Source organism: Zootermopsis nevadensis, unplaced genomic scaffold (assembly GCF_977971745.1).
Source record: "Zootermopsis nevadensis isolate Lab colony 2312 unplaced genomic scaffold, Znev_1.0 Znev_ptg000009l, whole genome shotgun sequence".
Taxonomy (NCBI): domain Eukaryota; kingdom Metazoa; phylum Arthropoda; class Insecta; order Blattodea; family Termopsidae; genus Zootermopsis; species Zootermopsis nevadensis.
The window spans coordinates 4,708,317-4,723,583 of NW_028259141.1; the positions used below are offsets into that span (position 1 = coordinate 4,708,317).

Here is a 15,267-nt window from a genome sequence, read left to right on the forward strand (position 1 = left end):
AAAATCTTAATCATTTATATCATTATTCACTTGTATTAGGATGAATAAATGAATAGTTGGATAGTCTGGACATAGATGGACATTGTAACAACAAAACTTTGGTGTGAAAACTTCATAGTGGTCATGAAGACTGACAGAGACTCAAAGAAATATTACAATTGTTTGTGAAGAAATGGGTTCAGGTAATATGAAACTGTACTGGGTCCATTAATGGCTTTTTGTGTTAGCTGCATTCAACTTTCAGGTTCTTTATTGTCAGAGCGTCAAATCATGTTACAGCTGACTACAGTACATATGAATATAAATTCTGTAATATTCAGATACAGCAATGTAAAATATTTACATGTTACAAATTGTGTATATTGTATATTGAGCACAAAATAACTTTGGTCTTTTACACCTCAACCAACATAACCTGAAAAACATTTCATCTCCAACCCACTATGTATAATCCAGTGTTGCTAAGTCCAGTTCCTTCCATTAAATATTGCTCTTTTTCTGGGCTTCATCCATCATTCAGAATTATAAAACAAGATGACTACATTTTGGGACTTGGTCCTGCTTCCATCTTCTCGTAAAAATGCCTATTCTGTTGGGTCTGATAGAAGGGACTAATCCTAATCCTACCCCATCAGAACTTTTCTGATGTATCTGTTCGTCCACACTGATTTACTGTAAATTTTACGAACAAACCTGGTGATGAATTAAAATAGCATTTCAATACTGTGGTTACATGGATATTGTTTTCAAATATAACGCAACGAAACGGTGAAAATAATAACCTATAAGCAACTGAAATGTGAACTATCACATATGTTTGAGGTTTTCATGATGGTGAGTCTGAAGATTTCTGTCTTCTGGGTTGTTGCGCCGTGTAGTCTGGTAGGAGTTTACTGACGTTTCAGAGTCCTTGCTGCTTCCAACATCAGGGGCCTGATGGTGGAGGCAGTAAGGACCTCTGAAACGTCGGTAAACTTCTACCAGACTACGTGGCGCAACAACCGAGAAGATGAGCAATCTTCGTGATCTATCATGTTCGGATAGACACGGCTAGGCAAGTGAAGTTGCAAGATCTTCCAAAGCTTGGTACAGTATGCATCGAAAGTGTTCTTCTGACATGACAGTACTGTGTACAGCTCTCATGCTTGAAGTAACTGAACACCCTAAGAAGTAAGCCTCCAGCTTTCCTGGGCATCAGTATCTGTTTTTAAAAATGTCATTAGAAATTAGACTGGTTTTTATCTATGCTATTAACAGCCATCCACCACCTTTTCTAAATTCTAAAATAGTGTCGCAAGCACTCATAAAAATCTCTTGTTTAGGATAGCTAGTTCTCGAGAAGGATAAAAATTGGATACATCCAGATTGAAAGTTGGTGGCATTATTACTGAGCTTATTTGTTTTTGAAAACCAGCGGTACTGGAAATGAATTGATTTTCAACAATACTACACCTCATTGGGAAATAATGTTACTAATAATTGGTATTAACATTCCAGTATATTCTGTGAGCATGTTAATTTTCCACGGGAAAGGAAGAGAAAAATATGAAATTTATTTTTCACTTAATGTGAATAAATATCGAAGTACTGTTCTGAGACAATTTCATACTTTTCAATTGCAGTTTACCCCTTATACTAGTACTAAAAAGGATTTTAATACCACCCTTGTAAAAACTGTTGATACTTTCATGCAGCAATTTAATAGGTACGTTCACTAGCTTGGTTACCCGTGGTCAGTCAAGTTGGAAATTGGCACAATACAGGTTTTCAAAAGTGATGGCAAGATACACCTCAGTTCTCCATCTCACTATTAAATTTCTGGTTTGTGTGACACCTTCATTAGCATCAAATTACGGACGAACACTTTCTCACTTGTAAGACTTGAGGTTCTCACAGCGGTGAGTATGAAGATTTCTGTCTTCTGGGTTATTGCGCTGTGTAGTCTGGTCGATGTTAACCAACGTTTCAGAGGTCATACTGCCTCCGTCATCAGGGCATCGTCCAAGGAGTCCTACCGAATGTCTATAGATTGAGCCAACGAAAAGTTGGGACCCACAGTGCTCAGGCACTTGAAGAACGGGTCATTCCCAGTATCCCCAGTATGTAGCTTACAGAGAAGATTTCTAATGCTTACAAATTTCCTGTAAATAAATATGGTGAAATTTCTGAAAAATTCAGTTGCATTACTCGATGGCCAACAGATCTTTTGTTCTCACAGTCATGTAAACACTGCGGATGCTTATGTCTCCTAACTGATACCTATCATGTGGTAATGATGAAACAGATATAGGATATACTTACTTAAAACGCAATATTCTGCAGGATGTAACATCATCTGACGTCAAATCTGGACACACAGTGCTTGGGCAACGGATCTCAGTGTTGTGCTGGTAGAACCTTGTAGGGGTTCAGAATACCTTTTGGGTCCATGAGCTTCTTGATGTTAACCATGAGGTTAAGTGAACTCTGTGACTTGGAAAAGTGGATGTATTGCGTCTTCTTGAAGCCAATGCCATGCTCAGCACTCACGCTTCCCTTCAGCTTAGAAGTCCACTCGAACACAAATGGCTCAATAATTTTCAGGACATCAGGGTCAAATTTTGGAGTGGTAATGTTTAAATGCAGGTTGCCATCCCCTGAAACATGGTTTATTAATTGTTTGAAATATAACCAAAATCATTTGTGTGTTGCAGGTTAGGCCTTTAGGCCTGTTCAAGTTTCATTAACCATTATCATACAGGAAAAGGGGAATTACATCCCTGTATTAAAGGGCTGCCATCTGGACTTCAACTTTGGAGTTAGAGGTATGCCACTGTGACAAATAACCAGCTAGACCATACATGTGTTAGGAGTAATGCATGGATAATACGGGTTAGGAATCTTTAGAAGAATCTTATTATAGAGGTATTTGATTTCTGAGTGTGAACAGATAAAAAACTTTGCTGACTCTCTCTAAATGTTTTTCATTATATTCCCCATTTGTTTTGGTAACCTTCGTATTTTTCATTAGATGTTAACCGACTGTAAATTTAATTCCTTTCTAATAGTTTAATTTCATATTTTATCCCACTTTATAGAGCTGTTGATAACTAAAGAATTTCATTTTTAGTCGTGACAATATTTTTGAGAATAAATAATGAAAGAAGGCATCTAAAATGGATGCCTTTGAATTAAAAGACAGAACAAAAATACAGAATACAAATATTTAAAAGTTAAAGTAAAGGCATAGAAGTCAGTATAAGAGTTTTAAATTGGATAATTAAGAAAATGAGAGATTAGAAAGACAAAAGAAAGAGTATTTGTATTTAGAATGTTAACTAAATTTTGATTCATGTTTAGTTAAGTTTCAGATAATTACAGTTTAAGGTTAAAGAACACGGGTAATGCTGCTGTGTAGTTTCCATAATATAAAGCAAAGTATATGGTAACACATGCAGACATAGACATACACAACACAACACAACACAGCACAGCACAGCAAAGATATGACATGATCAAAAATTAACTGCACAATTTCTTTCAGCTGAGAAAAAAATTAACCCCAAAGTGTTAAGCAATGCAATGCTCTAGGAACTCAGTTAACCTCTTTATGAAAACCTCACACCTCAAAAGAGTCATTTTAACTTTTTACAGTCCAATGTCAACAAACGACCATGCTGTGTAGAACATATACCTAAATCCAAAATTTGCATATTAATACTAACACTACTAAATTTTAAACACTGAAAAGAGTGTACAGAATTAACAATGCCTCCCATATTATTTAAACAGCAAATATATTTTCTGTACCCAAACTCATGCATTTTAGAGAATTTGTAGAATAGACTGAATAATTTAAAATTTTGTAAACAACCAGTTCAAGAATCATCTTTCAAATACATATAAGTATTTATCAAGGCAATATGTACTACTTACTTAAAGTTCAAAGTCATGCATAAGGAAATAAATGCAGCAAAGAAGAAATTAATACTAAAGTTAGTAATAGTGAGAAACTTATCTCTTACAAACATGAGGATCCCCCACACAACGTTCCTGCCTACTTCAAACATACCTACATGACCATAGCCACATATCCGCCCCACCTTATCAGCCGGTAAGAGTGTTCTGAGTTCAGGAATGATGGCATAGAAGCTATTGTGAGGCAGTGAGATGTCATACTTGTACACATAACCATCATGAAGCAAGCCTCCAGTTATCCCTTCCCGAAGGTTCCACATTAACTATGGAAACAAAGCACAGTCCATAAGTAACAGGACACAGGCAGGCAGAGGCATCTGCTGGACAGTGTACATCTCTTACAGACAGTTCCTATACACAGTACTGTTAACTATCTGGCAGGACACAGAGAACTTATTGTAAGATTTGAGGTTTTCACAGCGGTGAGTATGAAGATTTCTGTCTTCTGGGTTGTTGCGCTGTGTAGTCTGGTCGATGTTAACCAACGTTTCAGAGGTCATACTGCCTCCAATTGGCACATTCATCACCATGATGACGGAGGCAGTATGACCTCTGAAACGTTGGTAAACATCGACCAGACTACACAGTGCAACAACCCAGAAGACAGAAATCTTCAAAGAACTTATTCTTCGCATAGTCACTTATTCATCCTTTTGTCACAATTCCTTCTACCTGTCCCATGCTTAGGCATTCATTAATTAATTTCTGTCATCCAGCCAGACAGCTCTTCATTCATATTACAGAAAGAGGGCATATGCTTTGTTATCTGGTCCTTGGTCTGCCTAACCTTCGACAGAGCGGTAGTCCTTCTTTACTACTTTGACAAATTACTTGTGGCAGTAAACTGGATCAAAGCAAGGACTCTTTAAATGATATTTTACCTTGATGATCAAGGAATTAGCATACTACAGTAGGATTCAAATGGTTTAAATTTCATCCTTTTTTATGTGAAAAATCATAAATAAAAATACACATCGAAGTTTGTCAGCCAATAACTGGAAGATAAAATAACTCAAAACTCCTGATATGCCATGTGTATTAAGTACATTTAGGGTGTGTGGGGCTGTGTAGCAAATTTCAGAGAAACATAAGAAAGCACGTTACCAAAATTTGGAACAAATTTCTTTCAAATGCTACGACTAAGGTTTTCAATATTTTTCACACTTAGGTGTAGTCCACGATGCAATTCAATTGTCCAGCAGCGACAAGAACAAATGAAGAACTGTGTATACATCCAGCAGATATCTCTGTCTTTAAAATACTCAGTCCCCTCCACTACAGTGAACAACATTCAACATAATCAATTATTCTCAGGCTACCAGTCGTGTAAGTGTAAGCCTTACTAGCCCGAGAAGAATTTATTATACTTAGTCGCCATGAAAGCTTCAGATCATACAACATTCAACATGTTATGAGTGAAGACATAACAAGGGAAGGGTCACCAGTATAACCCTCCCTTACCAAGGTGGCAGAAGCCGCAACATCGGATCGCAGATGTCCCAACTAGACGTTCTGATACCAGAGGCACGAGGTCATACAGATGCTTCATGGGTAGAGTCATGTCATAAGAATTCAAGAGGCCCTCATGTGTCAAGCCCACTGGTATGAGTTCACGGAGTTGCCATATTGACTGACAAAAAGACACATAATAGTCATATTGTCATCAGAAATCAGTCAAATTCTAACCCTTTACTTAGAAGCTAACCTTAAAATGACTATGTTTTTATTATACTTTTGACTTCAGAGACATCCTGGAAGTGGAGATAAAAAATAAAATCCCAATGACCTTGCTGGGAATCAAACCACAATCATCCATCAGTAGCTCATTTCTTTATTGACTAAGAATTACAACTCCTAACAAAAATCAATTTATATTTTAACACCTTACCTTTATCCTAGATGGCTCACTGGCCACAGTCCCATCACGAACAACACCATTAGCCATCAGCGTCTCCAAGAATTTGGTCAGCTTCTCCTCATCATGTGTTCCATTGCTACCAGATGTCTCTATCAGCATGTAGAATGGAAACTCTCCAATTGGTCGCTGAAGTTTGAGATTCGATGTTGCAGCATCCAGAGATAACAAGTCCATCATTTCACATGAAGACAGTATTTCACCCAACCCACTCCGAGCTTCCGTGAACGTGCGCAAAATATCGTCAAATGAGTCCAAGCCTACAAGGTAAGATGCATCACTTCATATATTTTATAGCTCTTGTATTTATTTATTTTGTAGAATATCTGACTCTTGTAATGTATAGTAACTGCAGAATTGATACGTTAACGATAATAGGCAACGATGAAGATGATTTTGAATGAATGGTAGAAGAAACGGAACAATAATAAGCATGTTCTCCAGCTGGATTTTGTTCTCAACACAAACTGCACATATGATGATAATTTTCAAGAGATCTCATCCAATGGAAAGACTGTCAACTCTCAAAATTATATTGACACTTGCAGACAACTTTCATAAAACACTGATTAGTGATTCACTAAAATCCAACCAAGCCCGTAGTATTAGAACTCGAAGAATCTATCTCACTTACTGAATACTGGGAACGACCCGTTCTTCAAGTGCCTGAGCACTGCGGGTCCCAACTTTTCGTTGGCTCGATCTATAGACATTCGGTAGGACTCCTTGGACGACGGATCGGCCCGTCGCAAGGCCTCTGCCTGTACGTTGGACAGCACAACACAGAAAAATGCGGACAAACGTCCATGGCTTGAGTGGGATTCGAACCCATGGTCCCAGCGACCATGCGGCAGAAGGCCCACGCCTCAGACCACGCGGCCACTACGGACCCCTGTTATCTCACTTAGACAACTTTAATTTCCAACTATTATTATAAGGTCTTACTGTCTTATTATTTCATAGGGGTGTTTGGTCTGTGGTAGCACACTGGACTCTTACATGTGGGATCACAGGATCAAATCCTGGTCAAGTTGATTTTCCATGCACTCACTGTGTTATTGTTTTATATAAAACTGTAAACACTTATCACCATTTCTCTAATTTGGCTGTGTATTTTACGTCCCCGTATTTTTTTTAAGCCTCTGCCCTCGCCTTGCATTCTGTTCATGCCGAGTAGAAACAACAACAGTAAAAATGACAGGCCTAATTATAAATGGGCCAATGTTATTGAAATGGAGCTCAACGCACGAAGTGAACTCGGTCACAGCTCGCTCATAACTGAGCTCCACTTTCACCCCACCCACTGTTCGAGCTGCAAATACACTGTACATCTCAAGGCCATAGCTCATGTCCCAGCAAATGTACAATAGCAAGTTCCTAATTTTACCTGCACCTTGTCGTGGTGGTGGGGCTTGATTACCTCAGTGACCCCAAGAGCTATGCTGGCGGTAGCATAGGTACAGGTAGGACCTCCCTAGCCAGACTGGTCGAGGGGGAGAGATCAGACTAAGACAGGTACCCTGGTCCTCCAGGTTGGGGGTTGGTCGCAAGGCCAACAACCTTGCACCGTAAAAAGGAAGATGTTTCAAAACCTCAACCTCGGACAGACGGACCTAACAGAGGACCGAATGGAAGAGGAGAATTGAGAAGGCCATGGACCGAATACGGACCAGAGAGCCATAGAAGAAGAAGAAGAAGGAGTTCCTAATTTAAATTATATATACTGAGGAGTCTGAACAAAGTTTGCACACTTTATCTTTTGAGGTTGTACAAAGATTTATTAAACATGACCAGTAATTAATACCAATAAGACATACAGGGAGTTTCATGATGCTTTAATGACGATGGCTGAAATGACTAGAATATGAAGGATAGTAGGAAATATTAGAAGAAAGCAAGGCAGAGTGGAAATGAGTAGCACAAGAAAGCCGGTCAGATTTCCTAAAATCAAAAACAATACAGTGTGTGAATGTTAATCAGTTAAGAGCACCAAAAAGGAAGGGGTCACTGTTTAAAAATACCGTGTACATATTGGACAAACTGCGTAACTAAATATGTGTGTTACCCCAATTTTCTAAACTGTGTGTACTGGTTACACCCAAAATTTTAGTGAAATTTTTCAGAAAATTCATAGCCAATATAAGAACATACCCAGAAAAGCAACATTAACTGCCTTGGGACTTGGTGGACACTGGATGGACACCTTGGTGACAATTCCCAGCGTGCCCTCTGATCCAATAAACAAGTGCTTAAGATGATAGCCTGTATTATCTTTCTTCAGCGAGCTCAAGCAGTCTATCACTTCACCATCTGCTTTCACCTGAAACAAATCATCATCATTATTAACAGTAACAAGGTAGATTGTTAGGTTATGCTGGCATTAGAATGGATGATGTAAAAGTTACTACAGAAACTTAATGTCTACTAGACCAGTGGTGCCCAACCTTTTTGTGCCTATGGGCACATTAGAGAGTTTATGAGATCGTGGCAAAGCCAAATTTTCTTTTCTCTGGACAAATAAGATATTGACACCAAATAATACACAAAACAACACAACGTTTAATGATACGAAAAACCACGCAATCAAAAATACGTAGTTTTATAAGTGCAATTATTATTACTCAAGTGGGAAGTTAGTGTGATGTTTGGCGCTGCAATTCATCTGCCAGTTTTTCAAATTTGGGAGTGTAGGATGATGTTGCTGCTCGCAAACAATCGTCAAGTCGAGATCTGTGCTTTGATTTGATAATGTTCATGGTTGATCGACCTTCATTATTCAGTACCACCTCTTTCCGTAACAATGCGGGCACCCAAAAAAAGCCTTGGCGGGCACCGCGTTGGAGACCACTGGTCTACATAGCCTGAAGGGTGTAAATGTGTTAGGAGACAAAACCTTATGTCATTGGACGTTGCCGAGAAGAATTTCAGAATGATGAAAGTATTTACTGGAAATACAACTTGCAAGAACAAAAAACACAGTGCCATGGATGATGAGGCCAAGATACAAATCAAGATAAAGAACAGTAACTTGGAATTTTACAAATATGTCAGACACAAGTTTCCATCGCCTTTCAGGAGATGGACAGAGCGATAAATGGCAAAGATGGAAGTGTCTGCTACTGAAACTGTGGCCATGCTGCTTCTATACCATTACACTTTTCATAAAATATCTATCAGTGGAGATTTCTCCATTCCTAATCCTGCAAACGTTTTCATAAAGTAGCCACTCACCGCCTCAATACCTAATACACTACCCTGAAGACTGCCATAGCGAATCAACCGGATTCCCCCAGCATTGGTAGATACATTTCCTCCAATCTGACAGGTCCCCTTGGCTCCCAAGTCTAGAGGCATCATAAAACCTCGTTCAGAAAGATAAGATTCCAAATTTTCCAGAATACAACCAGCCTGGCACACCAAAATACCTGTGAAAATAAATTAGAAAATGTGAATAAACAGAAACTTAGGAACTGTGCCTTGCCACTAATGAACCGTGAAGACAAAAGACACTTGTCTGCTCCCTCATGCCTCAAAACTGCAAGAACGTATGGGAACATTTGCTATTGCTTTGGAGGAAGGGTGAGGTATCTTCGTGAGAGCTTATCAAGGTTTATGATGTGATATTTATTTGCATATTACTTAATGATGCTATATCAACTGCAAAGAACTGAGAGAAATTGTGAGAAACCTCAGACAAAACAGCAAAAGTTATAACCAAGATTTAAATAGGTAGCTCCTGAATACGAGTCTGACGTCAGTGAGCGAACCTGCCTGGTGTGATATTTGAGAAACCACTGGAGATCACAGTACGCAGTCTGATGTTGCGTATGATTTACCCATGTATAGTGCAACACAGGAAACATGTTGTACCCGAGAGTTCATCCAGACTGACTATGCTGTTCATGAGACTGGTGGAGATGATGACTTCATCAAACACGGGCACGCTGCCGCCAACCAGCCCAGTGTTTCCACCCTGCGGACACACTGCCAAGTTCTCAGCATTGCAGTACTCGAGTATTGCCGACACCTCCTCTGTAATCTTGGGTTTCAGCACAATCTGGCTGACACCTGCAAATCACGAGACTCATCAGCGATTATTTATGTGGCCCAGTGGAACGCTGCACATTAAAAAATAATAAACCTTTGGTGTACTCATGTGGAAATTTTCTGAAATTACATGTGCGACACAACATGTCAAAGTAATAAGACACTGAGAAGAAATTTGAAACAGGACTTGATAATAGCGTTCATAAGAAGGATATAAGGATTTACATGAACCTTTGGAACACTTACTCCATCTAATGTTTAAATTTTACTAAATGATGATCTTATTCTGACAGAAAACTGCAGGTGTTACGAATGAAGTGCCCAAGAATAATACGAGAGACAAGCTACATGAGGGATTAACATCCTCCGAATCAGAAAATTTGTGATTTATACAGAGCAATGAATTCAAAGAGACCACAATGTGCTGGATATGTAGCTGAGATCAAGGAAACCAAGAATGAATAATGAACTGTCACCTGAAAGACGAGGAGGGAAATGGGAGAATGATAAGAAAATTAATTTTAGGTTATGAGTATGTAAACTGGATCAGGATAAAGTCCATTGACTTGAACCTTCATGTTTCATTACCAGACAGTTAGTAGACCTGTATACTACATGAATTTTCCTTTAACCTGAAATCAATAATGAATGTAGTTCATAAAACTTGTATTGGTACATAGTGTGTCATATTTCTTTATATTTCATCCTGACAGTATTCCTCATGTTATCAAAGTCTATTAACTGACTGCAGATGTAAGAAAATGTAATAAGTAAATCAGGAACTCGCATACCAACCTCGAACCATTCTTAACCAGTCAACATTATAGCCCGCTACATCTTCTGTTTCTGTTATGACCCTCTCCTTGGGCAAGATACTTCGAAAATGCTGCACATGTCTGTCGCTTAGCTGGGCATAGTTGCCTCGCCGGACGCCAGGATAACGAACAGACGTTAGTTCTACTTCGGGCCTACGGCACTGTAGACTTTGACTGATTCCTCTGACTAACCCATTCTGGATCAAATCCACTGCTGCTTTTCTGCTTGCAATGGTATGAATCTGGATGTGTCTCAGCATGTTAGCTACCTCCAGATAGAAAATAATCAGCATCAGTAGCAGTTTATGATAGCCAAACTAATACCCGCATGAAAACGACACAATATTAAACAAATGAATTACTAAACTTTATATGTTTAATGTTCACTACCACTAATGTATTGCCCTGCAGAGGTGTAACTGCTGATTTATTTCACAGAATTAAGCTATAATTTAGTTTATTGAAGACCCTACTTTATTGTCATGATACAATTAAAGTTTATATGAATTTTCAAAGACAAGCAACAGCATGAGCAGAATCAAGGCATAATTGACTAAGATATGTCTTGCCAATAGAGACTGACCAATAGAATGATACTAATAATTATGATGGTAGGATGATGCTCTATCAGATATGTACTACTGAAATGTAACAGAAGTTCTGCGGAAGAAGCACATGTATACAAAAACTTACTACCCTTATATGCCTCATTATTAGGAGCTACTTTATTTTGTAGTCACTGTCAGACTTAAGTGATATCAAATGCTAACTGCCTGAAATGTTTCTATAACGGCCGTGACTATAAATTTCAATGACCCGACTTTTGGGATTTAATCTTTGGTTTTCATTTGAGGAAAAAGGGGCATCTAGCAAATCGTGAACTCCACTTCTGACGATGTGTAACGTGGGATCCCCCCGGAAGGATAACATGAAATCGGTTAAAACTACCAAAGAAATTAATTTAAAAAACGGATTCTTTTAGGGCATATCGTAACTATAATTGCTGAAGAATGTTTATTTAGATAAGATTACGCACTTTTAGAAAATAATATATGCAAACGTAAATATACTTAATGAAGCACAGAAATGTGTTTTGGAATTCCGCTTTCACTTTCGAACTCACTATGCATGTTTTTTCTTCTCTATTTTAGAAATGATAACGTTCTTCTTAACTTTCCTGAGTTCTTCGTAGAAGTTACATAATTACGTAACATTTGTACATATGATTAGAACGTAAACATTGGCGATTAAGGTGCAACCTAGTGGTATAATCGTGAACCGAACAGGACTGACAACGTCGTCATTTTCACACCAGATCTGGCACTTTCCAAGTTCACACCTTTCAGTTCTGCAATTTGTTTCAAACCTGATAGGGAACTTATTAATTAGACGGTATAGCTCAGTCACGATAGTGACTAGCTACGGGCTGGGATGACTAGGGTTCGATCCCGACGGGGCCAGGGAATTTTTCCTCTAGCCTCTGGGTCCAGACCGGCTCTCTCTCTTATCCAATGGGTATAATACATGCATAAGGCAAACTACGGAGAGAAAAAAAAGTAATATGCAAGTACATGTGCTTGGCCCACGCTCTTCGCCAAGGCTGTTTTGCAACAACTAGAATCTGCAAATCAATTACTACTAGAGGCATTAAAACTGGATTATTTGATCTTGCGGAACCCTACAACGCCACACGCAATGGCAAGGATTCCTAATACTGAAAAATTGTAATTTATGAAGTGGGCATGTCTGACAAAAACATTGACAGTCTGTGGGAATTTTCTGTTTCGTTCTTAGCATTATGGTGTTGGCAGTTTTCTTTGTTTGTGGTTGGCATTCATTTCTAATTCCGACCAAGGTCAACTGTCCTGAGATTTTTTCAATCCTACTACTCAAGTATGTGGCAACATGCGCCATGACTCATTCTTTTCCCCACCGCTAATATTATTCAGACCTTCTCATTTGTTACCTCATAACCTTAACAGTTGATACAGCGTCGTAATATACCCCCAGGAAACAAGAAAGCCTTATGTATATTTACATAGTTTCCGTTGTTTTTATCCACCACTTTGTCACTAGATGGATCTGTTACATTTTGTTCTTCTGTAGCCAACAATAAAGTACATACCTGGTTTCCTTATTTCACAATGACAACCTTCCGTCTGTATGATGGCTACTCGAAGGCTTATCATACAACTTCAATCGAATGACTTAGCTTACGGTAAACAGCGCGCTATTTGCGTCACATGTGAATGTAGACTGTCATCTGTTAGGACCAGATGAGAGATGCAAGGTCAGTCATACTGCGAAGATGAAATTTACTGGGCTGTGCTAAGCGGGGAATTTAAAATATTATACATAGTGTGCTGGAAGGTTCCTGTCATAATTGCAGAGAATATTTCTTGGACCAATTTGAGTCGAAATAATGGGATTTTGCAAGTTTTGTCTAGTAGACGTTTACCGACATTTCAGAATTGTCTGTATCCTCATATCTTTCGGGCGCCCTGATGATGGGAGACTTTGTGTATGAAACAACGGTTGATAGAACACCTGCACTGGTTTTTCGTATTTTTACAAATGCAGGGCGCATACGGATTTATCCTGTGACTATGACAGAAGCTGCATATTCACTACTGATGCTGAGAAGTGCATAGAATCATAATGAGGACACTTTGAATAGTTGCTGTGATGATGTTCTGCGTACTAGAAGCCTTTGAAATGTCATTGACTGATGAGATTTCAGGTTTTCACTGCTGCGAGTACAAAGATGGCTGTTTTCTGGGTTGTAGCACAGGTGTCTGGTAGATGTTTATCGACTTTTCAGAGTCCTTGCTGCCTCCATCATCAGGGTAAAGAGACCTCTGGCAGCAAGCACTTCTGAAACGTTGGTAAACTTTTACCAGACACCTGTGCTATAACCCCATCCCCATTGGTACGTCTCCGAACGCAGTCATTTGTTCGTAGACTGAAGAAATATAAACACAGCTGGTGTTCTGTACTCCGTGCCTATAAATTAAAAATGGCTTAAGTTATTTGCTGTGTGGTTTATAGGCCTATAACAACGTCGTTAATATTTCATATTTCTGTATTTAATGACGGTATGAGTCATGAATCATGAAGAATTGGAATCAGTATTTGATACATTTGGCAAGTATCACATGAAAATTCTGCTAGGAGATTTCAATGCAAAAATTGGGAGGGAGGATGTCTTCAAACCCACAATAGGCAGCGAGAGTCTCCATGCACTTAGTAATGATAATGGCGTCAGAGCAGTGACCTTCGCTACGTCAAAAGATTTAATTGTAAAAAGTACAAAATTTCCACACCGTGATGTTCATAAATACACTTGGACTTCCCCAGATGGCAGAACACACAATCAAATAGATCATGTTTTAGTAGATAAGAGAAGGCAGACAAATGTAATTGATGTGAGATCATTCAGAGGAGCAGATTGCGACACTGATCATTATCTGGTGGTAGCAAAAGTGAGGGAGCGGCTTTCAGTAAGTAGACGAACTAAACAAAATTTTGACACAGAAAGATTTGATTTGAAAAAATTAAGTGAGGGAGAGGCAAAGGAACAATATCAAGTTGAAATTTCGAATAGGTTTCAAATTTTAGAGACAAATGAGGATAATAAAAGTGTGGACATCAACAGGGAGTGGGAAAATGTCAGAAACTGCATCAAAATTTCAGCAAAAGAGAAACTAGGATACTACAGGAGAAAGCAAAATAAACCGTGGTTTGATGAAGAATGTTCAAAATTAATAGATCGAAGGAAGCAAACAAAATTTCAATGGTTGCAGAACCCAAACAAAACAAATGCGGATAATCTATGTAACGTGAGACGTGAGGCTAGTAGAACCTTTAGGACTAAGAAAAGGGAATACCTGAAGGGCAAAATTGCTGAACTTGAGACAAATAATAAGGAAAAAAACATCAGAGACCTGTACAGAGGCATTAATAACTTTAAGAAAGGATATCAACCCCAGACTAATTTGGTAAAGGATGATAGTGGCAATTTGCTTGCAGATCCAATAAAAATTGTGAATAGGTGGAAAAATTTCTTTAGCGAGCTCTTAAATGTTCATAATACTGGTGATATTAGACAGATTAAAATGCATACAGCTGAACTGTTGGTGCCAGAACCTAGCTTAGATGAAGTGGAACTAGCCATTGGGAAGTTGAAAAGTTATAAATCTCCAGGAATTGATCAGATTCCGGCCGAATTAATTAAAGCAGGTGGCAAAGGGTTGCATATGAGGATCCATAAGCTTATTCAGTTAATTTGGGATAAGGAAGAGATGCCACATCAATGGAAGGAATCCATAATTATTCCTATTTATAAGAAGGGGGACAAGACTGAGTGTGGTAATTACCGAGGAATATCGCTGCTATCAACCTCATACAAAATTCTATCCAACATTCTTTTGGCAAGATTAACCCCATATGCGAATGAAACTATTGGGGATCATCAGTGTGGGTTCAGACGAAACAGATCAACGATTGATCAGATCTTTTGCATTCGTCAGATAC

At 38.7% G+C, this 15,267-nt stretch overlaps 2 protein-coding genes across 11 annotated transcripts in view; one reads left to right on the top strand and one right to left on the bottom strand.

The window, feature by feature from the left end:
* Window positions 1-232: 232 nt before the first annotated feature.
* On the bottom strand, window positions 233-13,017 carry D2hgdh (D-2-hydroxyglutaric acid dehydrogenase). Of its 10 annotated transcripts, none has more exons than XR_015534353.1 (9): window positions 12,860-13,016; window positions 10,715-10,999; window positions 9,743-9,940; window positions 9,104-9,297; window positions 8,024-8,192; window positions 5,846-6,132; window positions 4,052-4,220; window positions 2,302-2,636; window positions 233-693 (listed from the first exon to the last, which is right to left on the bottom strand). XR_015534353.1 is itself a non-coding variant. In XM_022081384.2 (8 exons), the coding sequence occupies exons 1-8, from the start codon at window positions 12,921-12,923 to the stop codon at window positions 2,377-2,379; spliced, it is 1,626 nt and encodes a 541-aa protein (XP_021937076.1). In that variant the 5' UTR covers window positions 12,924-13,017; the 3' UTR covers window positions 233-2,376. The 10 variants fall into 10 exon arrangements, 7 of the variants coding, with proteins under 7 accessions (XP_021937076.1, XP_021937075.1, XP_021937081.1 ...); XR_002546050.2 differs by having other exon boundaries at window positions 233-1,201; XR_002546051.2 differs by having other exon boundaries at window positions 233-2,141.
* Window positions 6,020-15,267, top strand: part of ph-p (polyhomeotic proximal) — a 189,933-nt gene continuing 180,685 nt past the window's right edge. The window contains exon 1 of the mRNA XM_087345879.1: window positions 6,020-6,139. The gene's annotated coding sequence lies outside the window, so the exon portion shown is untranslated. The remainder of the gene's footprint in view (window positions 6,140-15,267) is intronic.